Source organism: Pristis pectinata, chromosome 8, assembly GCF_009764475.1.
Source record: "Pristis pectinata isolate sPriPec2 chromosome 8, sPriPec2.1.pri, whole genome shotgun sequence".
NCBI classification, from domain to species: domain Eukaryota; kingdom Metazoa; phylum Chordata; class Chondrichthyes; order Rhinopristiformes; family Pristidae; genus Pristis; species Pristis pectinata.
This window is the reverse complement of record NC_067412.1, coordinates 15,571,916-15,598,932: the sequence shown is the minus strand read 5'-3', so window position 1 is coordinate 15,598,932 and position 27,017 is coordinate 15,571,916. Positions and strand designations below refer to the sequence as shown.

Below are 27,017 nucleotides of genomic sequence, written 5' to 3'. Positions count from 1 at the left end.
AGGTACATGGAGGGGAAGGGCTTGAAGGGTTATGGGCCTAATGTGGGCAGCTGGGACTAGCAGGGAGGATACTGTGGTCAGCATGGACCAGTTGGGCTGAAGGGCCTGTTTTCATGCTGTATTACTCTATAACTCTGGATGTTGTCTACATGGATTTTAGTAAGGCATTTGACAAGGTCCCTCATGAGAGGCTCATCCAGAAGATTAAGATGCATGGGATCCACGGTGACTTGGCTGTTTGGATTCAGAATTGCCTTGCCCATAGAAGACAGAGGGTAGTGGTCGATGGGGCTTATTCTTGCTGGAGGTCTGTAACTAGTGGTGTTCCGCAGAGATCTGTACTGGGACCTCTGCTGTTTGTCATCAATATAAATGACCTGGATAATAACGTAGATGGGTGGGTTAGTAAGTTCGCAGACGATACAAAGATTGGTGGTGTTGTGGATAGTGTAGAAGCTTGCCAAAGGATACAGCGGGATATAGATCAGTTGCAGATATGGGCAGAGAAATGGCAGATGGAGTTTGATCCAACCAAGTGTGAGGTGTTGCACTTTGGGAGATCAAATATAGAGGGACAGTGCACTGTTAATGGCAAGACCTTTAACAGTGTTGATGTACAGAAAGATCTTGGGATCCAAGTCCATAGCTCCATGCACAGGTTGATAGGGTGGTAAAGAAGGCATATGGCATGCTTGCCTTTATTAGTCAAGGCACTGTGTTCAAGAGTTAGGAAGTTACGTTGCCGCTTTATAAAACTCTAGTTAGGCTACATCTGGAATATCGCATTCAATTCTGGTCGCCCTATTATAGGCATGATGTTCTACCTCTCAAGTGTGTGTGGACATCCATCTCATTATCTGTCTACTCTCCCCTGCTGCCACAATTTTTATTCACTCAGATTCCAGCACTGGTAGCCTTTGTGTTCCTGCTTATCACCCTCTTAGCTGTCTCCATCTTCACACTCCCTTCCTCTCCGCTCCCCCTCCTCCTCCTGGCTCCATCTGCTCTTTTTCTTGCCTACCTCCATCTACTATCCATTTGCCTCTGTCTTCCAGCTCCACCTCTCCCCTTTCTTATCTGGCTCAATCTCCCCATCATCCTTCACTCCTCCATGGTCCACTAATCACCTACTAGCCCCTGTCTCACCACCCCCATTCTCCTTTTTATACTGGCTACCTTCCTTCTCCGTCCAGTCCTGATGCAGGGTGTCAACCCAAAACGTTGACAATTTCTCTCCCCCCACAGTAGCTGCTCAGCCCTCTGAGTTCCTCCGGCTGGTTTTTTTCACTTCGACTTGCTGCCCAACTTGGAATAGTCTTGTGTTACCACAAAAAGTTTATACAGAAGCCATTAGCACCAATTGTCCTGTAGCTTCAAATGCTAACAGAATGCAGGGATTCCCTGGGATACGAATGACCTGGCTTTCGAAAATTCGACTTTATGCAAATTCTTCTGTACATTTTTAAGGCATTTTTCAAGCTGGTAATAGTAATACACGTCCTCCCCAGCTTATGAACACCTGACATATGTACAGCCCATACATACGATTGAGTGTTTGGGAGACTGGTGGGATGCACTTGCTGGCTGCTGCAGGTCAGCAGGCATCTTCTGTCGTGTGGGTACTCGATTTGCAGCCACATTTCCAACTTGCGAACTGTTCAGGTTATGAACAGTTCTCAGGAACGGAATCCTCTCGTAACCTGGGAAGGACCTATAATAATAAAATGTTTCATGGTATTCATTAATGATTGGATACAGTATATATTCCATGGTTTAATTATGGGTGATTATTCAATGGAAAGGAAGAATTATAGCAAATACATATAGAGTGATACAATATGTGTAGCCATAGAAAAAGGATGTTTCTGACTTATGGAGAAGTCAGCTCACAGACATTTCTCAGGAATGGAACCCTTATGTAACCTGCAGACTGCCTGTGTATAGTATTCATCTGCAGGAGTGAACACAAAAAGAATTATCTGCAGATGCCCATCCAAAAGCTAAAAATTGTTATCACAAAAGAGCTATAACAATTCTTCAAGCCCATGCTGGCTTTTAGTAAGAGCAATCCACTTAGTGCCATTTCACTGTTATTTCTCTGCAAATTTGTATTTGAAATCCATTATTGAATCTGCTTCCACCAACCTATGATATGGTGCATTTCAATTCAGGACTGATAGCAGCATGCAGAAGATTTTCCTTACATCTCCTTTTGGTGTTTTGCCAGTCATTTTTAAGTATTTGTTTTCTTATTATTGACTTTGCACCAATTTAATGTTTCTTTTTATTTACTGTGTAAACTTATACTGATTTTGAACACACCTATCAAATTTCTTCTCAATCTCCCTTCTCCAAGGGGAACAACTCCTGCTTCTCCTGCCTGTCCAGATAACTGAAGTCCCTCATGCTGCAACCATTCTCATAGATCTTTTCTTGCCCTTCACTTGCTTTCATAACTTCAGTGGCTAAGATTGGGCACAACAGCCTAACTGCAAGTGAACCAGTGCTTTAGAGAAGTTCAATATACTTCCCTGTTTTCAGTGCCTTTAATTATAAAGCCCAGGATCCAGCATATCATTTTAACAATATCTCAACTACTCCTGCCACTCACGAGGACTTATGCATATTTTATGCATGCTTGTTGTGTGCTAAATTTTATCCATGTATTCTACCAGGTCTTTTGAAGTTTATCACTCTCTTCCTCACTGTTTAGCAAATGTCCAAATTTTTTATCATCTGCAAATTGTCATAAATCCAAGTCATTAATATGTACCAAGAAAAGCAATGGTTTTAGTACCAATCCCTAGGGAACACCATTACAAACCATCTTCCAGCCCAGTAAACAATCATTCGCCATTACTCTTTGTTTCCTGACTCTAAGTCAATGTCAAATTTACTTTGTCATTCCTCCTTCATTCCCCAGGCTTCAATTTTTCTGACAAGCCTATAATATGGCAAGTGCCTGATGAAAGCCCATATATACATCATCAACCATTTCTATTACTTCATGAAAAAAAACATTTATGTTAGATAAATATGATTTGTCTTTAACAAATTTGTGCTGACTTTCCTTTATTGATTCACACTTGTCCAAGTGACTATTAATTTTGCCTAGGATTATTGTTTCTAGCTGCTTTCACATTGCCAAGGTTAAACTGACTAGCCTGCATTTGTTGTGGTTATCCTTATAACCTTTTTTGATCAAGATAATAAAGTGAGAATGATATGTCAATGGGGGACATTTAGGGAACAATGATCGTTGCATTAAAGGTTTAGATTCGCTACAGAAACAGATAAGGAAAAATCCATAGTCACAGTACTTAAATAGGAGAAGGTTTAGTTAAGAGGATTAAACTATACTTGGCAGGATAAATTGGAATCAAAGATTTGGAGGCAAAAATATAATCTAACCTTTAAAAAGATGATTGTTCATGCACAATCTAGATATGTTCTTACAAAGGGTAAAGGTAAGTTAACAGAAAACAGAGCTTCCTAGATGATGAATGAGAAAGCAAATGTGATGAAGCAGAAAAAAGGGGTGTATGGCAGATGTCAGGTTGATAATGCAAGTGAGAATCAGACTGAATACAGAAATATCAGAGCAGAAGTGAATATAGAAGTCAGAGATGCAAAGAGAGAGTATGAGAACAAACCGATAGCAAAGATAAAAGAGAATCCAAAAGTCATAAATAGGTGTAAGAGGAGTAATTAGGTAGCAACAGGAGGGGCCATTGGCAATTAAGGAACAAAACTGAACAGAGGCACAGGGCATAATAGAGATTCTTGTATGAGGATGAAGATGCTACTAAAGTTAAAATAAAAATGGAGGTTGTTGAGATACTAGATGAGCTAAACTTTGCAAATGCTTTGTCTCACTTGTTCATCATGCATGGAGCTCTGCATTTTATTGATATACCCTCCCCCTTGTAGTAATGAACCTGGACGATACATGGACCCTCATCTCTTAAAAGGCTCCTGTTGTTTGTTTACAGTTTAGCCTGCTAATCTTTTGATTCTGCATTATCAGCAAAATATTTTTCAATCCATTGAAATAAGCCCTCCACATTTAAATCATGTATTATGGATTGTTCCTGATCTGTTTACAAAGCAATCTAAACCTTTCAATGCCATGATCATTATTCCCTAAATATCTCCCCAGTGTCATGTCATTTCCCACTTCAGAATTTAGCAATGCCTCCTTCATTGCGCCCATGCATACATGTACTTGTGCATATGACAATAAACTCGAGTTTGACTTTGACTTTGGGCCTGAAAGAGACTGATCAGGAAAGTTCTGGACACACTCTTCCATTTCTCATACGTCTGCTCTCACCACCTCTCACCCTTTTGAGAGCAGAAGTGCGGAAAATGGAATCTGGAGCAAGATTTTTAACTTAACCTTTCACCAACCTTCACATTCAACCTCTGTAACTCCTGCCACTTTCAGTGTATTGCCACCACCAGATACCTTCCTCTTCTCATTCACCATTCTGTTTGCAACTCCCTGGTTTACTCTTCCATTTCCATCAATATCCATTCCCCTTCTCACAGCATCTTCCCATGCAGCTGTAAGAGATACAACAACTGCCCTTTTACCTTTTCCCTCCCCACCATCCAGGGACCAAAGACTCCTTCAAGAGTCAGTTGTACATCTTCTAATTTAGTGCATTCCATTCAGTGCTTAGGAAGTGTTCTCTCTGCACTAGAGAAGCTAAATGCAAATTGGTTGATTGCTTTGCAGATCACCTCTTTTCAGTCAACAAGTTTGCCTATTACTTTAATTCTCTATCCCACTCCCACTGTGAATAATCTGTCTTTGGCTTCTTCCACTGTTCCAATGAACCCCAATGTAAACCTGAGGAACAGCAATTCATCTTCCAACTAGGGATATCACAACTATCAGGACTTGGCAATGAATTCAAGAATTTCATTACTGTCCATCGATGATGAAAGGTCATCAACCTGTAATATCAACTCCATTTTTATCTCTCTACAGGTGTTGCTGACCTGCTGGGTATTTCCAGCATTTGCTATTACTTCAGATTTCCACCAGCTGCAATCTTTTGTACCTCATGGTTCTAGCAGATTTTTTTCTCTCTCCCCTGTTCTCATTAATCTTTTTCTATTTACATATCATCCAAACAGATTAGCTTCAATTAACAAGCTTTTTCACCCTCTCTCAGTTGGCACCATCACCTTTTGCATCATTCAGTTTCTCTTGATCTCTACTGTATCACACACTTTTTTTTTGTTTCCATCCCTTCCTCATTTCTGCAACTTAAGACATGTTTTATTTCTAACTTTTCCAAGTTCTGATGAATAATCATTGAGTTGAAGTATTAAGTCTGTTTTTCCTCTCTCTACAGGTACTACCTGACCTGCTGAGTTTTTCCAGCAATTTGTTTTTCTTTGAGAAATTCTTCGTGCTCTTTGTTATTTATTCTATTATTAGCCCAGTCTTTATCAGGATTGTTGATCTCCCAACATTATTACTCCATAGTTTTTGCATTTATCGGTAATGTCCCTGAAAATTTGCTCCTCAATATTCTTCCTATTATAAAATATGTTCAATAATGTAATGACATCTATATTGTTTCTGAACTCTAACCATATGCATTTAGTCCATGATCCCACAGCATATCATCTCTCCACCACTTCAATATTCTACTTTTCTTCCCTCCTCAGAAATTTCTTTTCTTTCCTATCTTTCCCACTCACCAACCTTATTTTCCATGGTTTATTTGTCTACTCATGTGCAATGTAAACCTCTCTTTCATCTTCTCACATTCCTTCTTAGCCATATGCCATTTAACTGTACTGTTTGGGATTCCTGGACTTTCATTTTCTCTCAATCATTTTTAACATTGTCCCTTCTTTCTAAAGCTGTGTGCCATTGTCCATACCCCTGACAGATTGGATCAAAGCTTTAGTAAACACCTCAACCCTATGAAGCATTGAATCAAGATCTGTTGAGGTGTGGCTTATCCAGCTTGTGTTGATTTCTGGAACCAGGACTCTAAAGCAGTTTCTCCTGCAGGGTTCTTATATTTCTGCGATCACTAGCATGTAGCCTCAGTAATAATCTCAAAGTCCTGTTTCTTAGTCTCTTTCTAGCTCCCTAAAATTGCCTGCAAGACCTCATCCCTCTTTCTACCTATTTTATAATTGGCTTGGATGAGAGTCCATGTGGCAAAATCAGCTTTTGATCAAGTTTCAGAAACAAGGATTCAGACTCCTCTGTCTGATGACACTTTCTGCACTTGTGGTTGTTCCAGGTACAAGAAGCATTGTAATTATCACAGGGCACAGATGTGTATTTAACAGGACTGAGGTCCCCTTCCTTGCCTCACACCAACTGAAATTTTCCATCAGACTCCTGATATTCTGCTTCCAGATTCCCTGAATCCTGTCTTATTTAATTTCATGTCAGAGCTTTTATTTAATCAATTATTTTAGATATATTAATCAATTAGTTAATCAAGTTTAGATTATTATTCATTAAAGTATTGCCTGTTCTGTTATCTCATTTTCTTTAATGTTATCTATTGCTCTAACTTAGAGTAAAATTAAACTGTACTACTCGTCAACCAATGAACCCCCTCAGTCCTGTGATGTCATTCCTTTAATTTTTTTATCTGTCTTCAAATCTATGGTATGTATTTCTCATACACAAAATGGTGTGACATAGAAGTACGTAAAGCCTCTGTCCCATTTTAACCACCGAAAAGCATCTAGTTCCCACCAAGGCATGGGTTCCCGATACCACTGTACCTTAAAGAGTACAAAACACAAAGGACACTGAAAGACAATTATGGACTCTGTGCAGCACTGTAGGTCCCTAATTACACATCATGATTAGCTTTCAGAAGATATTCTGCAGCACACAAACTTTGTTCTATGCAGTAGAATTTCTAAGCTATTCCTATGTATAAAGGTAAACTACCACTCCATTCACAGAAGCAGATCTGAATACAAAAGCCAGCTGGAATTTATTGATGAACAATGAATCTGAATATCCATTCAGATTTAAAATATTTTCTATAATAAATAAATATTTTCTTTGTGCAGGATGCCTTGCCAACTGTGTACATGTAATGAAATCTGCAGAGTAAATTTAATATTCAATGTGTGTTGTCTGTTGCATTTGGTATACTAGGTAATTGTTTGAAAGCAGATACAGAGCTTTAATATGTGTTAAACAGAGAGGGCAAGCAGAGTGAATAAATGATGTACAGGCAGTCAATGGAGAATCACTCTACTGGTGAGAAAAAGATGACACATGTGAGAAAGAAACCTTGCTGCATGTGAGGTAAAATACTTGAGGAATCTTTTGTGTTGAGCCTGTTAGAGGTTTCATATGTATGGAATTCCTCATACTCAGTAACACCCTGAATGTGTCACTTTAAGGTTCAACCAGTGATTGATTGCAACTTTGACAGTTTGTAATTGAAAATCCTTCTACTGCTAGTGGTTCGGCTGAAACAACTCCACATTGTATCAGCATTATAGTTCCAGTGGAAGCCTATCTTTGTTCTCAGGAGAGAGATACTTTCAAACATACCTTCAATCTGCTTTCAAACAATTACTTTGTACATGGAAAGTCACACTGAATATTAAATTTGTTCTGCCAATTTTACAAATGCATATTGTTGACCAGGAATCTTATGCATAAATAATGTTGTTTATTGCTAATAACACATGCTTATAAAACAGAAGTTCACATATCCCATCAGATTTTTCATTCATTAATTTCTTTTTGTTTTTGTGTCTGAATTCCTCAATATGCACTCCTGCCATACTGGCCTCTGCAATATAACAGGGCTCGTAGTTTACCCCTCAATGTAAACAAGAATATCTTATACAAAAGTACTTAGGATTCAACTTTTAATTTTTAATTTATAGAAATCAAGCATGGAGTTGCCTGTCCCTACCCCATAATGATCTGTCTTTAATACAGTTTTAAATTGCAATCAGCAGGGACTAGTGTCCAAACTGGTCTGCTCCTCCAAATTTGGAAGTAATGCTATCTGGCCCTGATTTGACATTTTAATGAGGATGGAAGAGCAAAGCAATGGTAATTTCCTGCTAAGGCAAACCTATTGAGAACAGCAGCTAGAAACAAACAAGGACTGGTGAATTAGCTTTTAAAGCATATTTTTCTCAGTTTCCTTGTGGACCAAGAGGTGCAAACTTGAATTGTGCTGAGTCCTGGAATTGGTCTTTTTCAGCCCATTATTAAGGATTGGATACCTGAATTTTACCTGATTTACTGCTCAATTTGTTTGGGATGTTGGCAATTAGATTGATAATAATACCTAGTCATTAAAATGCAATCAAGTCTGTGTACTGTCACCCATGGATATGCACACTGCTGGCTCTACCTTGTTTTTGCCAGTGAGTTAACATCTAGCCTTTTGTAGATCATATTATTAGGATGGCAGGTGAAGGGGAGGAAATTCCTTGTTAAAACTTTTATCGGTAGAAAATAGGCCTATTTTGTATTTGTGCTATTCCACGTACCTGGTAACCATAATAACTATCAACTAGAATTAATAAACTTTTGGGAAAATAGGTATTTTCATAAAGAATTTAAATATTTAACTATTTGATTTTTGAGACACTTCTCATCCCCATTAAGAGAAAAGGTTTAAGTTGGGCTTACCTTGTTTTTTGAGGTCAATAGTTTGAGGTCACGTTGCTGATTGCCTGCTTTCCTGGATGACCTGGGAATATTTCATACAATATTAGTGGCTGAGGACCTTCACCTTACATTATAAAATAGCATGACTGTCTTGAAGATAGCTGTTGAAGATTTAATTAATTTATACTTATCATTTTATGCCCTGTGTTAAATCAAAATAGCAGGCAATTTGATGCATCCAAGGGCAAAAAGCTGTTTCAGCACTTCAGTGTAAATCAATGTCATCGACCCTTGTGAAGGGATGCTTTGTATTAACTACGTATGCTCAACCAAGGAATAGACTCAGCACATATTGTAAAAGGATGATTGCATTTTGAATTTGTACTTAATCTTCAAAATTATAATGTATATACTTAACAAATCTCTGAGACTTTGTTTCTGCTCATGTTTTCTGTTTTTAAATTATGGAGCATAATTTGTCAGCGATTAAGTGTTTAATGAATAGCATTTTACGGATGTTCAAAAAATGATGGCAAGCAGAAAACCTTACATTCCATCCATATTGATGTGATTCCTTATGCCTCCCAATGCATTCGTCCTACATCAACCAAGAACCATGTAATCTCCTCAGAGAAGCAAAAGAAATGATCTAGAAAATATTTCCCTGACCTCTTAGCTAATAACTCATACCCATCCTAATTAGTGTTACTTACTCTTTACTTCTGCTATGATGTAAGCCAGAAATAGGGTTCACTGTCATGATTATGGTAAAGGGAGAAACCTATCTTTGGCTTTGAGAATTTAAATCTCCAATAATGAGATAATGAGAGTGGAATCTAGTTACATTACTGCAGGAGAAAATCTAGATAAACTACATGCTTATAGCCTTCAGCCAAACACTGCATTGTAATGAGAAAGATAGTAAGGTACGAATTCGTGAAAATAAAAAAAATCTTGCAGATGCTGGAAATCTAAAATATAAACAGAAGATGCTGGAAGTATTCAGCAGGTCAGGCCACATCTGTGGGAAGAGAAACAAAGTTAATGTTTCAGGTTGAAGATCCTTCTTCAGAACTGAGAAGTAAAAAAGAAGCTTGTTAAGCTGCAGGAAGGGTGAGGGAGGGGGACATTTCTGAAAGGGTAAAACTGGGTGATCATGGGGATAAGCTGTAAACAAGGTTATCTGCTCAATGAGTGCGTGGGAGCAGTTAGAGAGTGAGAACATAGACAGAAGATGTAGTAATTATGAAATGCAGAGCAGGAAGGCTGAGCATGTTGTCCACTCCCAGAGAGAAAAAAAGGAAAAAAACACAAACAAGCTGAGCCGTTTTCACAGGTGGATGACTTTTTCCCATGGAGTCTTTTTCCCAGGGTGGAAATGTCAAATACTAGAGAGCATCGGTTTAAGATGAGAAGGGAAATTTTAAAGGAGATTTGCAAACGAAGTTTTTTTTTACGGAGAGTGATAGGTGACTGTAATGTGCTGCCAGGGCAGGTGGTAGAAGCAGATGTGATAGCAACATTTAACAGACACATGAACTGGCAGGACCATGTGATAGGATTAGTTTAGATTGGCTTCATGGTCGGTGCAGACATGGTTAGCCAAAGGGCCTGTTCCTATGCGCTGTACTGTTCTACATTCATGTTACCTGAAGTTGTTGAATTCAATATTAAGTCCAGAATGTTGCAACAAGTCCAGAGAGAAGATGAGGTGCAGTTTCTCAAGCTTACGTTGGTTCTCATTGTAACAGTACAGGAGGCCACAGACTGATAGGTCAGAGTGAGAGTGGGATGGAGAAATAAAGTGGCAGGCAACAAGAAGCTCAGGGATGGCCCTGCAGACTGAGCGCAGGTGCTCATTGTCACACCAGTCCTCACTGAGGGGTCAGTGGTGGAAAGGGTGAGCAGCTTCAAGTTCCTGGATGTCAACATCTCAGAGGATCTATCCCGGGCCCAACACATTGATGCAATCGTGAAGAAGGCATACCAGCTGCTCTACTTTGTTAAGAGTTTGAGGAGGTTTGGTATGTCACTAAAGACTCTTACAAATTTCTATGGATATATAGTGGAGAGTATTCTGACTGGTTGCATCACAGCCTAGTATGGAGCCTCCAATGCACAGGACCGCAAGAGGCTGCAGAGAGTTATAGACTCAGCCAGCACCATCATGGGCACAACCCTCCCCACCATTGAGGACATCTTCAACGGGCGGTGCCTCAGGGAGGCAGCATCCATCACTAAGGACCCTCACCATCCGGGACATGCCCCCTTCGCGTTACTACCATCGGGGAGGAGGTACAGGAGCCTGAAAACCCAAACTCAATGATTCAGGAACAGCTTCTTCTCCTCCATCATTAAATTTCTGAACTATCCATTAACCCATGAACACTACCTCATTATTCCTTTTTTATTTGCACTATTTATTTATTTTTGTAATTTATATATTTTTATCTTTTTGCACTGTACTGCTGCCACAGAACAACAAATTTCACATCATATGTCAGAGCTAATAAATCTGATTCTGATTCTGCTCCTCAAATGATCACCTGGTCCATGTTTGGTTTCTCCAAAATAGAGGAGACCACGTTGTGAACACAGAATGCAGTACACTAGATTGGAAGACATGCAATTGAATTGCTACTTCACCTGGAAAGACTGGTTGGGTCCATGGATGGTGGGAAGGGAAGTGGGGAAAGGACAAATGTTGCATCTCCTGTGATTGCAAAGGAAAGTGCTATAAGAAGGGGGGTGATTGGTGGGAACGGAAGCGTGGACTAGGGAGTTGTGGATGGAATGGTCCATGTGAAATGCTGAAAGGGAAGATGTGTCTGGTGATGGGGTCTCTTTGAAGGTAGAAGAAATTGCAGAGAAAGATCTGTTGAATGAAGAGCCTGGTGGGGTGGAAGGTGAAGACCAGGTGAACTCTATTCTGTCCCAGAGGAGATGAGATGAGAGCAAAGGTGCGGGAAATGGGTGAGATGCAGTCAGGGAGTGGTGGAGGGGAAGCCATAGTTCAGAAAGAAGGAAGACATTTCAGAGGCACAGGTATGGAGAGTACAAATAAGTGTTTGGGTTCCCCAGCCTATAAAAATTAATATCACTTGACAATTCTGATTTTTGTCCTGGCTCTTCTAAATGCAATGATCCATCTTGGGGTACAATCCTACAATATTTTCATTAAAGGCACCGTTTTTCATGTCTGGGATGGATGGTAGGCAGTTTGACTATTCAACACTTGGAAGGCATGCATGAGTTCAAACCTGAATAATCTTCATTGGACAGTGATCCAAAAAAATTCAGCTTTGCTTCCGGTGGGAATGTGTCCTGTTTGTTGTGTTCTCATTTTCTCCTCTTTGAAGGTTTCCCATTGTTTGACCACATCCTTTTATGACGACCAATTCTTCCTCCATAGAGCAGCAAACAATCTGCTGGAGGAACTCAGTGGGTCAAGCAGCATCTGTGGGAGGAAAGAAATTGTCAATGTTTGGGGTCAAAACCCTGCATCAGGACTGAGAGTGGAGAGGCAAGATGGGAGACAGCTGCTGGAGGGAGATAAGCAGAAACACAAAGCGCTACTGGTGCTTATAAAAGTAAAGGAGGTGACAATGGGAACCATTAGAGGAGAAGGGAGAGGTGAACGAAAGTTGAAACCAGATGTGACGGATGGGGGGGTAGTGGGAGGAAACCTGTGTATGAGGTGAGTGGATGGAGCCAGGAGGGGGAAGGGGACAAGGATGGGTGAAGGGGAGCTGGAGAGCCTTCCCTACCTCCCTACCTGGCACCACCTGCCTGTCATCTTACACCCCCCCTCAGTCCACCAATCGCCTGGGAATCCTTTCTTGCCACTCCCCTTCTCCCCTCTAAGCTAAAGGACTGCAGATGTTGAATCTAGATGAAAAACATTATGATGCCGGAGGAACTCAGCAGGACAGGCAGCAGCCGTGGAGAAAAACAGGCAGTCAATGAATACACCCATTTTCATTCACTCTCTTTTTCTGTCATTTCTCTATTTATTTATCAATCCTTAAATCTCATTAAGGAGATACATTGTTAGTTCAATTATTCACCAATGTCCCAGGTACTTAGCTGTCCTTGCCGAACCATTATCAGCTTGCATTTCTATCAAATTTCTGGGCGAAATAATTTGAAATCTACATTTTTAGCTGTTGGGCATATTGTGAAATAGTTAGTCCATCTCACTGAATACTTGAAACTGTATTGGCTCTTTGCAATTTAATTGTACTGCATGCAAAATATATGCCTCAATCTACCAATGAAATTGATCAACTGGAAATATGACTGTTTTTCAAATGAATTGCTTGAAAATGTAATGGCAAGACTATTGCTTTATAGCATGTTGATTGGCTTGTGAGAATAACTGCCTGCATTTCTTGTGATTTATTTTGACCTCGGATTGGACTTTGCTGAAACCTAAAATCTTAAATGTTTTTAGTGTAGCGGTTACCGTAACGCTTTACAGCACCAGCGACCTGGGTTCAATTCTGGCTGCTGTCTGTAAGGAGTTTGTACGTTCTCCCCGTGTCTGCGTGGGTTTTCTCCGGGTGCTCCGGTTTCCTCCCACATTCCAAAGACATATGGGTTAGGAAGGTGTGGGCATGCTATGTTGGCGACACTTGTGGGCTGCCCTCAGAACACTACGCAAAAGATGCATTTTACTGTGTGTTTCCTTTGAACATATAGCTGCTGAATATTTTAATTCTGCAGCAACATCTGCACATCAGATTATAAAAATACAGCAGGTAAAGAAACATGGAGTTTTAATAAGAATTAAACAAAACTGGGATTTGAGCTCATTGAATGCCAACAGTTACAATGTTCATAAATCCTGTAAAATTAAATGAGTTTCATTAAGTAACGAGTAATTAATACAAGCTTTCTGGTTACCACAGGTTGGAACAGCTGGGGTTCAATGCATTTTTGCAGTTGATGATTGGAGTGCCACTTGAGATGGTCCATGGGATCATGCGCATCGGACTGCTGTACTTGGCAGGTGTATTAGCAGGTGAGGCAGCAATTGATGAATCTACACACTTCAGTTTCATTCAGGTAAGGCTCATATACAGAAGTATAAGTAAACATAATAATATCACTCAGGTAAGGAAGCCTTTTTAAATACATTTTTGGGATATGGCTGGTGTTGGCTAGGCTATATTTATAGTTCATCTGGTTACTCTGTGATGGGGAACCAAATGAAAGTAGTAGGTATAGAATTCCAAAATTATACCCCAACGATAATGAAGGAATGTCGGTAAATATCCAACTCAGAATGGCACAGAACTCTGAAGGAAACTTACGGGAGATGATGTTCACATACTACTGCTCTTGTATTTTTGAGGTTCTGAAATTTTAAGTGCAATTAAGTACAGATCTTGTTGCACTGGATCCTGTAGACAGTAGTTACAACTGTGGTGGAGGTACTGGACAAAGACTTCATGGGTTGGTTCTGGAAATGAGGAGGGAGCTCTGATCAAATGGAGCATGATCAAGAAGGTATTGAGCTTCTTGAGTGCTGTCAAGGCTGTATTAATACAATCAAGGAGTCAATATTCTATCACAATCCTCAGTGCAACACTTGTATACCACTTTAAAAGCAAAAGATGGTGGATGTTGGGAATTTGAAATGGAAACAGATTTCCAACATCCACCAGGTAACATCTGTGGAGAGAAAACTGTTAAATTGAAAAAAAACATATTTTGCTCTCCGTGCATCTGCTGAGTATCTCTAGCATTTTCTGTTCTAATTTGCATGTCACCATAACACAGATGAAGTTCTGTTAGACGCTGTAAAGTACATAGTTCCTCTTTTATTGTGAAATTCAGATTGAATGCCAGAAATAATTACAAACAAGGAAAAAAATCACCAAGGAAACATGTCTTTAAATTAAAACAAGGCCAATTAGGAATCAAATCATATAGTAAATGATAATGGAAGTCTGGGACACCCAAAAATTGTGTTGCAGGGTCAACTGGAATTCAAATCTAAGATTTGTAGATGTTTTTGTTAAAGTACCAATGGAGAATAGGCTGATAAGTGAAACTGAAGTACTGATCAGCCATATTCTAATTTAAAAACAGAACAGACTTGGGATGCTGTTTGGCCTATTTCTATTCTGACATTCCCATGCAAAATACAAACAAAAGCAGACATTTCAAGTGGAATGAAACAGAATCATGCCACATTGTTATTGGCATATCATTCTCAAGGACATGCTCAGACTTGGTTCCATTTTGCATATCATTTCTAGTAAATCTTCTGATTGGTAATGCAACTATGTTACCAACTCAACTTCTTCCCCTCCGCCATCAGATTTATGAATGGTCCATAAACCCATGAACTCTACCTCATTATTCCTCTTTTGCACTATTTTATTTATTCATTTTTGGTAACATATAGTAATTTTTATGTCTTGCACTGTACTGCTGCCACAAAACAACAAATTTCACGTCATATGACAGTGATAATAAACCTGATTCTGATTCTTACATATGGCTGAGCCTCAAATTCATCCTCGAGCTGAAAGAGATGAACCTTGCATATTATCAGGATGTAATAGGTTTCCTTGTACAATAATAAAAATCCACAGCTTTCACCACATACAGTTCCACACTACTATGATATTGACAAGAACAACTATCCCATTACAATGACTATGAATGGATATTCATTTGGATGTAGTTAGCTCATAATCATTCTGCCTTTTAATGTGTGTCACTTAGCTCATCCAAGTGAACTACTTATCCATAGAAGTTCACTGGTCTGTAGCATCAATGCAAAGTACTCCACCTTCAAAATTCTTTACATTTAAGTAGGATTGCTATAAGAGGGAGTTTTGCACTTCTGAGGGGGCCAGTATTTATTAACATTAATATTTAGTTTCAACTGTTTATTTAGTAAAGCAGATGATATATCAAGTATGTTACATTTGTACAGTGTCTTTGATAACCTTAGAATGCCTCAAATCCATTATGGTTAATTAAATGGTTAGTCACCATTTCTCAGTGGTAAAGCCAACAATAAATTTGTGTACAATGAGATCCTACAGTCAGCAATGAAATACAAGACCACATCATCTGCTTAAGCTTTAGCTCAATTCTTTGCTACTTAATCAGATGATTGAAGCTACAATGGCAGCTTTTAGTTTTTTTTAGTGTTTATTTAATATATTGCATTGAGTCTGTGATGCAGGAGCAGTCCATTTGACACAACTGGTTTGAGCTCCACATGAACCTTCTCCTACTCACCCCCCCCCCCCCACAACTACTCCAATCAGCATGACAGTTACGGCTTCAAATGAGATTGCAAGATATAATCACACTTAGTATTTTCATGGGCCTCTCAACCCAGTGTTTTGAATGCACCTTTTAAAGCACAGATTCATACGTGTATTTTATGAAAAGCTTTGATGCACAAAATGAATAGAATTAACAAGGAGTAATCACTGAATTTTATGCAGAGAATCCATATTATGATAATTGCAGAAAAAAACTATTATAATCAGCCATTAAGCCAGCTCCTTCTGAGAAATTTATTAATCATTTATTTCTTGCATCCAAAAGCAATTGAGTGATATGAGTAAATTACTGAATATTGTCCAATTATTCTGTAACAATGACATTTCAATGATCTCAGTGAAACGTGAGTGGAACTGTAAGCCTAGAAACTACATTTGTAATATTAGTGGACAAATGCTTAATATGTTTGGATGAGATTCCTCTAACTATCACTTTAATATAGGTGTTAACCCCTTTATTTAAAATGTAGAACAGGGGCTGGGAAATTTTATTGTGTATTGCAACAATTTTGCATCACATAATCCAATTTCAATGAAAAACTTCCCTTAAATTAAAATCAGAGATTTACCGCATGGATCATAAAGTCAGTGACTTTCCTTCTAGGTCATGTAGGTGCCTAACATTTGGATGCCACTTCTGTGATATTATTGTGCATGTAGGGCTTGTGGATGCCATATGAGACCCATGCAGAAACAGACTATTAAAGCATATCTGAAGCCTGCATTGGTTTAAGATGAAAGGGATCTGTTTGAGTGGGTGCCAGCCCATGGAGCCTGATGCTAGGAACAGGTTTCAGGTACGTCCACTTTAACTTAAAAATGCAACCCTTGCAGCAGCTCTCCCTCAAGCTCACGATGAACTCTAACCCTTTTCCTGGCTACCTGATCATGATGCCGACATTCCTCAGCAGCCTCTGACATGTACCTAAAAGTCCTGATCACTAACCCCCACCACAACCAATTGACATCTTATCCTCCCCTACTTCCTAGTCCATATTCCCCACAATCATGAGCCTACCTGTTATCCTCTGCTTGGCTTAGCAAGTGGGGTCAAGACTTTGACTGCATCAGGTGAATAAGGCTTATTCAATTGTGCTCAATACTGGGGTCTTGAGCATAATCTAATTTTGCAGTGACTCATCCTTAAAACATTTTTTGGTCCATTGTATTGCAGTTCTTTAACAACTTTCTGAGTAGCTAGTAATTTCTGGCAAGGATGTCATATGATGCGTTAACTGTTCTTCAATATCAGCAGCAGTAATCCTACACTTCGAGTGTGGATTTTCTGAGACTGCAGTTCTTTCAGGCACAGATAAATTTTTTACAAAAACGTTGGTATTCCCTTGTCTCTCGTTCATTGAGAGTTAATCTCCAGTTGCTTGTTAAAAGCATATTACTACAATATCTGAAGTCAATTTGTTGATCCTTTCTAATTAAGCACATCTGTTCCAATTTTCTGTAAATGCTCTTAACAGTAGAAGGTATCTGTAATATGCGTATTGAATCTTTGATTCCCATGTCAACTTTCTTTAAGATTTTTTAAAAACAAGTAAGAACACTCAATTCCTCCCCAGTGACAAAGGAGACAATGTAGAATAGCTGCTCTCAGTTTGGAAAGAATAAGCCTGAGTGCTATTTCCACAGATGGTGTTTGGAATATACAAAGAATAACAAAGGCAATCCTTTCATTTTGCTTTTCACTTTTAAGGGTTCTGATTTTCTTTGTTTTATTTTTGTTTTTTTTAATACTGGGTTTAGGATGGGAAAATCAGTTTAACCAAGGCAGATGAAAATTTCTTTGATATATCAGGTTATCAAGGTTCTTGAATTTGGGAAACTGCTAAACTTTTAAAAATATCTGTCTGATTAAAGCATATTGTAGCCATCTCTGCTTTTCCCACAGTATAACCTGTCACATTTGATTCTGTTGAAATATTACACACATCTCCTCCTTTACTGTTCATTATTCTCATTAAAATTCTGCTTGCATATTTAAATGTTCTGTCTGCCTTTCAGCTTTGTTCTCAATTTGTCAGATACTGATTATAGTTCTTAAGAGAAATTGTCTTCACCACAAAGGCTGTCATGTCCCCAGCACAGGCTGCTTCAAAGCTGTACAGGAATCAACTGTTAATTTAAGTGGGTGTCTTCATCAATAGAAGAACTGTAATTTCAGTCACACTTGACATAGTTCATATTACACGGTGTGAGTGCTGCATATCTGAATAAAAGAAATGGCACTTTCTGTGCATGTGTACTGATTTCCAGTTTACTTCACTTTTCACTTCTTCCATGCTGAATGAAGTATGTTATATGCCATCAACAACCCTCCTGTGATTAGCCAAATTAATCATATCAAGGGTGGATCTTTACTGTTACACTGTTATGTAAAACAGCTGATTACCAGTAAGCAGACAATTTTATATATTCCTTAATTGTGAATTTATTGCATAAAAGTGAGATCAAATCTATGAGTCTAGATTGTGAAGAGGTATGTTTGATTTTGTATGATACCATAAAAAGGCAATACAGGATCAACTGCCTATTATATATCTTTCCAGTTGGACAGCTGACTTGATATTTTCCATTTTTCTCAATCACCCAAATCAAAATAACCCTCTGAATGTCAATAGATTTTTTAGCCAAGTCCATCCCACAGCTTTCAATGTTCAGATAGAACTGACCTTGCAGCATTGAACAACATTTAGGAGCAGAAACCCTGGCTGATTTTTCTCCTTTCTTAACATAGGAATGGAGAGGCCTCTCATAGCAATGCTATCTTAACCCCAGTTGAAGCCTAAGGATGAAACATGGAATCTTGCTAATTTGTATGACTCAGTACCATTCTGAAATATATTTCTAAGCATCAAATCACTGAGGAACCTAAATTGGTGCACGTTTTATGGATATAATATGTAGCTACATTACAGTATGTTAATGTATTTCGGAAGAATTTTTAAACAATCAGAGCACAACCTGCGAATATTCCACAAGATCTGAAGAGTGTATAATAATTTTGAACACAACTTCAGTCACTGCTCTGATGAAATGCACCATTTAAATTATCACACAAGCTTAAACTGATGCTGGCTGACAATGTTACTTTTGCAACTTTTTCTGTTTTATACCCAGCCATTGCTTACAACTGTCCATAACTATAGGAGTATTGAGTGAAGTTTCACTAGAGACTATTTCCATTGTAGTCGTTTCAGTGACTTAGTTTTCTATACATAGAGGACACTTCACTTGATGTGATTGGTATATGAGATTGTGGATGCAGTTGAATTACCTGACAGAGGAACAAAGTTTTACTAAGTCAATTTTGGAAGTATTGTATTGCATTCCTGTCCATAAATGGATGAATAATGAATAACTACCATTGATTTCATGCTCTGGTCTGATCAGGTGGTTTAAATATAGAGTAATGCAATTGATTACAAGGTTGCTTTGCTTAAAGCTGGAGTGTAAATCACTCCATATGTGTCAGCAATCACTTTCATTGTAGATGATTGCTGTTAATCTCCATGCAATTGGTCCACATGGGAATGACAATAGCGATATCAACAGCAATAATGTTAATTTATTGAGAAATAACTTGAAGCCTGTTCTTGGCAAAATATAAAAAGCAGATAATGGAGCTTGTTTTCATGGTTTCATGTAATGGGAACAGGTTAACAGATAACCAGTGATGTCAGTGCATCTCTAATTCCCCAGTTGCTGCTCAAAAAATAGCTGCTAGCAGTTTGGTTGGAGCTATCACAGGAATGACCTGACACCTGCTTATTTCAAGCGGGAGCCTACTTGTAATGTGCTCATTGTATTACTGAGAATTCTGGTGCAATTTTGAGATACCAAGGAGGGGAGCATGTTCTGCCCATTAGCATTTAGTGATCTAATAACCATTTCTTAAAAGTAATGTTGCAGACTGATCTGAAAATAAGGGGCAGGGAAGACTCCCAAAGCAATTACTGATTAGCATACACCCTTCCACTCACCCTTTCAATTGTGAGAAGGCAGGTAGCAAGCTGGACTAATTTTGGGGGGACAGTAAGCTGAATAAGTGATTCTAAGTGGCATCATCTCCCATTGTTTATCAATTTGATGTATACTTTACCAAAGTCTATTTTCTGGCCTTTGTTCCTGTTTCAGTGATAACTTCTAGAACTATGCTGACATAGCAAACATATTTTGTCTACAATAACAGATTGTAACCCGTGTGTGTAAAAGGGAGCTGGTCTCCTCACAACCGGCTTTATTTAATCTCATTTGTTATAATACTGCTTGGTAGGTTAATTGGTTTGGTGTGTAGGTGAGTGGTAGAATCTTGGGAGAGTTGATGGGAAAGTGGGGAGATTTTTTTTTAAACAAAAATGACTAATTTAGGATTGGGGCAGTTGGTGTGGATTTGGTGGGTCGAATAGTCTGTCCATAACTTCTTGGCTTTATTACTATGACTATTTCTTATGCAATTGGCAAGCAATTTGAACAGAAAGTTTGCATGCTTGCCTGCCACTGATCTAATGTGAAAACTTAGCTCTTTATTCTCCCCATTGCTGAAGCAGATTAATTGGTTTTCATTCAAATATTGTCAGCTTATATTTCTCCTGTTTATTATTTATTATTGGTCAGGCAAGATGTCTGTGAATCTAGCAGGTATCTCACAGAGTCCTTCACATCACAGGCAACCCTTGGAGGTCATGGTAGAGGGTTTAGGTACATCAAAACTCCCGTTAACATCAGTAGAGGGGGTGAGGGGGGTATGGTAATCTATAAATTCTCAAAACAGATTGGATAGGATTGTGGCAAAGCAAATGTAAATATGTGACACTGTCTTTCTGTCAAGGTTCCGAGTCCTGGCCCTCGATTCGGCTCCATTGATGGTGCCTTGTTGTAGAGCACATGGATTCCATGCTTGACTAATTGCATAATGACACACACCTGAGCCCCATCAGGGGCCTAGCATAAGTAACCGGGTTTCTCTAGCACTAGTTGCCAGAATATTAGTCAACCTTTGGGTATACTGTGTCTCCTGGCTGCTTAGAGCTGTCAACTCTAGAGCAGTCCCGGTTTCACTGTTCCTGCTGGGATATCCAGTTTTCGTGTTGGGACTCCACCTCAGATCCCCGAGGCAAGATTCCTTCCAGTTGCTGCCTGTGTTTGGTTCTGAGGAAGCATCCTGACTCCAGTCTCGTACCAGTGTGCTGTATTTGGGTTCTCTGCGGGCTTGCTTTTTGCTCAACATTGTGACACCTTCTGCAAATGAGGGGCAAATGTAGTACGCTGTTTCAGATCTGCCTTGGAAAAAATATTGCTGTCATTGTGATTGATCCATTCCAGCACCAGATAGTCATAAAAACACAGTGCATGCAATGGTTTTAGAAAAAAAATCCAACAGATGATAGGGTTTCTAAAACCACAGCACCCAGTATCTGCAGTTCTTAGCTTCTTATCTTGCTGAGAATGGCGGACTCATGAGCTGCCAATAAATCATAAAGGGCTAAAAGTTTGATACTTTAAGAAGAACTTTGTGACATCAAAAATGAAGAATAAGGTTGAGTTATACTACATGAATAGCCAAGTACAATAGATGGTTAACCTCAGTGGGTAACAGCAGCAGGCAACATTTTTTTTGTAAAAGTGGCAGAAAATAGTCTTCACTATTTGAAACAAGTTCAAAATAAGAAGACAAACCATTGTCTGCTGACATCATTAAATAGATGACATACATTGCTGAAAAAGGGTTCCTGTGAATGATGTTTTTAGATTTTTAAATCTAGACAATCACAAATTCAGGCTGATATTTTGCAGCATCATTACTGATGTATTTCGCTTTATACCTAGGGCTTTGCAATAGGGTTGAATTGTGTTCAATATGTTCACTGTGTATTTTGCTATCTTTGTTATGTAATTCAACTCAAATTAATTTATGTAGTGGAAGTGTTAACATTCTTGAATGCTTGGTATCATTAATGTTAGCGTTCAGTGAGTTATAGAAGAGATTACTGTCTGTTGATGCAAAGAAAGGTTGTAACTGTTACAAGGTGGATAAAAAGTTTCTTGAATTACAATAAACAATCTTAAATAAAATACAGGTATGTAAAATAGAGGAATTGGTTTGCTTTAACTCTTTTGCCCTATCACTCCTTGTTCTCTGTTGCATTATAGAAATAAATCAAAGGACAAAATATCTGCCCACCAAGTTATAGAGTAAACCTTTGTCTCATTGGTTGAAAAGAGAATCATCCACATGAAATAATTCTTCAGTTTCAGTCATTCAATAGAGTCTTAGTTATTTTGGATTAATATTTTAGCATTAAAGCCTTCAGTTGCCTGTTTTATTTGTATAATATTGACTCAAGGGGAATTAACAAAGGTGCACTGCAGTCATTTCCCATAGTTATTTCTTGCATGTGTCATAAGGGGAAGAAACTGACAGAAGGCCAAGCAGTTCCTTATAAGAAGGAGGGACAATTAGGGAGCGCTACCCATAGAGCTATGTTATGTTTAACGTCCTGATTAGTTATAAGTTGACACTTGCAACATTTAAATAAGGAGCAAGCCAAAATGTAAATTACAGTTGAAAAATTGTTCCCAGCTTAAGAAGGGGATATAGAAATATTCAAAGCAGGAAGGCAAAGTAACATTAAATACAAAATATCAAATGTTTGAATATTCAACCTGTGAGGCAGAAGCTACAGCATTCAAATTTGCCTGAAATGATGCCTTTTTTAAAAAGAAAAGCTCAGTATATGTTTAATTGAAATATCAGTATTTAGTGTGCACCATGCCACACTAAGATGACATATTTTATTTCATTTGTTGTTTCCCTGCATTTGGAACGTCCTTAATTTTTATTCCTGCAGATGGGCATCATGCTGACATTCCTTGCAAGTGAACAGGAACTCAGTTTCTATTGGAGAGCAGACAACTTTGTGCTGCAGCTGAACTTAATGTGAGAGTAAAAACTCCATTCATTTCATAACATTCTGCAGGTGGAGGCTTCTCACTATGATTAATGCAAGTCATCCATTTGATTCATATTTTCTGTTTCATCTTTGATTGAAATGTCAACTGCATTTGAGAAAGTAGGCATGCTGTGTTTGTAGGTACTAAGTGCTTCCTTGCTTCCTGACATTTTGCTGAAATATAAATGCTTTCAATTATATTGGAGAGTAATCATCATTATAATATTTAATTTCTGTGAGAGCATCATTTCTTTAACTTAATTGTCTGTGTGCTCATATTTTAATATTTGGCCCGTGTTTATCTGAGACTAATAAAAAGGATAAAATTGATTTTGTTAAATTGAGGTACAATGTAATGATCAATGATATTTATCTCACACTGAGCTTGCCTCCTTGATTAATAGCCTACTGATTGTGTGGCTTTAATAATGATGTACTCCAAGACTCAGTTTTGATGACATAATAATTAATTGCGTTGAACCTGTTAACTGACACATGCTGCTCTCCACGACATCACACAGATCACAGTGCTACCTGTGGCACTCGCTTGGCAAGAATCTCTTCAAAGTCATGGTCCAGTGCACAGATTTCAGTAGCTCACCATGTTCCACATTACTTAGACACCTTATACACAAAGAACTGACAGGCCTGTCACACACATTTATTTGCAAAGAAGAGTTCAGGACATAATCATCACACTGGAACAACATGCTATGTACTTTCTCATATTTTCTATGCCAGCAGTGCTTTACTTAGTGACTGTTGCTCATGCATGGAGAGCATTTGCAAGATGACATCATTTGTGAATGTCTCCCCAAATGCAAAAGTCCCAAAAATGCTGATGAATGAACATAATTTTATTATTGAGCACACCATTTGTTGATTTTAGCCATCCCTTATATGCTAATAGACCTTAATGCATGCTAAGGATCAGTGAGGGAAAATTAACTGAATCTGTTCTAAAACTCCTGCCTGTTTAATGGACTTAATCATTTATAGGCCATTGCTGCTTAATTTAATTAGCCAGCTTTCTGTTTTCTCAAGTGTGACCAGTGAGTAGGCAATCATTCTAAATGCATTCTTTCACTGATCCATAACTTTGACCAATATACCAGCATCATAGAAATGTGACTCTTACATTTCTTTTAGTATAATAATAAATGAAAATGTTTGTAAGGTTCTCAGAAGATAGACATTGGGTTCATTCATGAGGGAAGTAGTGGCCGGGATGGATTGCCAAGATAATAGTTGTTGGGATTGGTTTGGAGAGTAGGCATGGCTCAGTTTGGTCATGAGGGTAGCAATGGCGCCAAGGGTGGCAGTAACTCGGTGCCAGGGTGAAGTGATCAGGGAAAAAGGGAATAGTGGTTAGCTGATGGGGAGGTGAGGGTGGAGAAATGAAGGAAGAAGAAAATGTAGCAGTGGAAGAATGTAATGGTGGCCAGATAATGGGGAGAGGTGGGAGGAGGGTGGCTGTGGTTGGGGTCATGAGAGTTTGAGAGAGAGGCAAGGAGAATGGTAATGATCAGTAAGGGCAGAGAAGTTAGCAAGAACTGGGTAGGGGAACATAGTGGTGGTCAGAGTCGTGTGGGATATATGGAGGTGGTCAGGTCAATGTGGCAAGTACATCAAGTTCAGGGAATGACGGTGATGGCTGGGGATGAGTTTGGACAATAGTAGTGGCTGTTATCGGGGAGGTTAGCAGGTAGTGGAAGGTATTGAGGCTGGTTCTGGGTTGTAGATAATGGTAGCATGGGTCAGAGAGGAGCAGTCGGTGGGTTGAGGATATTAGCTTGTAATGACTAGGCTCAGTGGAGGGTAAACATGTGTTTACCCTTATTTTTTTTCACATGTTTAACTTGAGTCTGGTCACCTCTTCCTCTTGGAGCCCAGTCACCTCACCTGGCACCTTTTCCGGAACAGAGTATGTGAAAAAATGTTCTAATATCTCCGACTGAGTTTTCAGCTCCTGATGAGCATTTACTTGCTGTCCATTAGATAGTAGACTTAGTAGACCATTATAAGTGGCCAAGGTGTGGCATCGCGCAATTGAAGCTCTTGATCAGAGATTTAAAGTAAGTAAATAAATAAATGGATTTGCACCCTGTGAATTTTTACAAATAAGCAAGCCATTTACTCATTACATTCCTTCTGTTCTTTGCTTTGAAATATGAAGCATTTTATTTGTGGTTTGTCTGTCATTATAATACTAAAAAGCCAAAAAGTAATATTAAAAATGGTTAATGGAAGAATTTACTTAGTGCAGAATGCTTGTACTAAGTGAGGATTTCTTCATCTGGTGAATACTGTTTTCCATGTTAATGGCTAAAACACTGTAGTGTTTTGGCAGCTCTCCACTTTCATTTTTCATCTCATTGTGAGCAGACGTGATGGTGATGATTTCTTTTGCCTCATCTGTTAACGAGTTGAAATCACTTTCTACAGTTGTTGCCATGGTACATTGCACACCTGTAACTGAAGTCATTTCGGTATGAGAGATTAGAGTTAATAAGAGCAACTGAAAAGAGTTGCACCTCTGTGGCTGCATTATTCTACTGAGGCCCATTCAGTGGAATTACTTGTTCTAAAAGCTCTGCTGAACTGTCACCTGTCAAAGAACAGCAGGCATTATATTTGTTACCAAGGCAGCACATTGATATAGCTAGTAACAGTGCTGTATCACAGCTCCAATGACCCAGGTTCAATCCTGACCTCCAGTGCTTTCTATGTGACAGCGAGTTTTCAATCCACAATAACACATTTTCTCTAGTACCTTGGGCTCTTAGTTTATGTACCAGCTTCTTATGTGGCACCTTGTCAAATGCCTTTTGAAAATTTAAATATACTGTAGCGACAGGTTCCCCTCTATCAACTCTCCCTGTTACGTCTTCAAGGAATTCAAGCAAATTTGTCAAGCATGATTTACCTTTGGTAAAACCATGTTGACTAGGTCTGATTAAATTCAGCTTACCTAAATGATTAGTTATTTCATTTTTGATTATTGATTCAAGCATCTTGCCAAGTAGATGTTAAAGTAACCGGCCTCCTGTCTTCCCCACCTCCTGTCGTCTTTTTTGAACAAGCGAGCCACATTAGTTGTTTTCCAATCTTCTGGTACCCTCCCTGAATTTCTGAAAAGTTTAATCACTGGGTCCACTAACTCTGCAGCTACTTCCTTTAAAATCTTTGGGTGCAAGCCGTTGAGTCCTGGTGATTTGTCTGCCTTTAGACCTGTGAATTTCTCTAATACTTTACCCCTTGTGATTGGGATTTTTACAAGTTCCTCCCTATAATTTGAAATTAGACTATCTGTATCTTAGAGATATTTGCGGTGTTGATTGATGCAAAGATTGATTTAAAATATTTGTTTTCTTTGTTAGCTGTTATAAATTTACCAGCCTCGTTCTCTAGAGGTCCCACACTACCTTAACCATCTTCCTTTTTATACATCCATAGAAGCTCTTACTGTTCATTTTGATATTACATGCTGCTGGATCCTAAAAGATTCCCAGTCCTCTGGCCTACCTCCAGCACTTGCCACTTTGTATGCCCTACTTTTTAATTTAACATCATCTTTGACCTCTTTTGTTAACCACAAATTGTGCCTCTTTCTCATGGAATCTATCTTTCTGATTGGGATAAATTCCTGTTAAATGTTATGAACCAATTGTTTGAATATTTGCCACTATTCATCTATTCACTTGTCTCTTAGCTTATTTTCCCAGTCCACTTTAGACAACTCCACTTTCACACCATTATAATTGCCCTTATTTAAGTTGAAGACAGTGGTTTTAGCCCTATGGTGTTCATCCTCAAGCTGTATCTGGAATTCTATCATATCATCATCACTACCTCCTAGGGGAGCTTTAACACGAGAGCTTTTCCTCATTACTCATAACCAAATGTAAAATAGCCTGTTCCCATATAGCTTCCGCAACATACTGCTGTTAAGAAGCAATCTGTGATGCATTCCACAAATTCTTCTTCTATGATATCCTTGCCAATTAAGAATAGGGATGGAATAAACCCTAACCACTTATCAGAAACTCATCAAAGAACTACCTTCTTTCCCCAACTCCCAGCATTTTGAAAGCCTCA

The 27,017-nt window shown here is 38.8% G+C and overlaps 1 protein-coding gene across 5 annotated transcripts in view; it reads left to right on the top strand.

The window, feature by feature from the left end:
• The window catches only part of rhbdl1 (rhomboid, veinlet-like 1 (Drosophila)), a 155,564-nt gene that overhangs the window by 105,675 nt on the left and 22,872 nt on the right, over positions 1–27,017 (top strand). For all 5 annotated transcript variants that reach the window (XM_052021843.1, XM_052021846.1, XM_052021842.1 and 2 more), the window contains one exon: positions 13,552–13,664. In XM_052021843.1, coding sequence (XP_051877803.1) covers positions 13,552–13,664 — 113 coding nt within the window. The remainder of the gene's footprint in view (positions 1–13,551; positions 13,665–27,017) is intronic.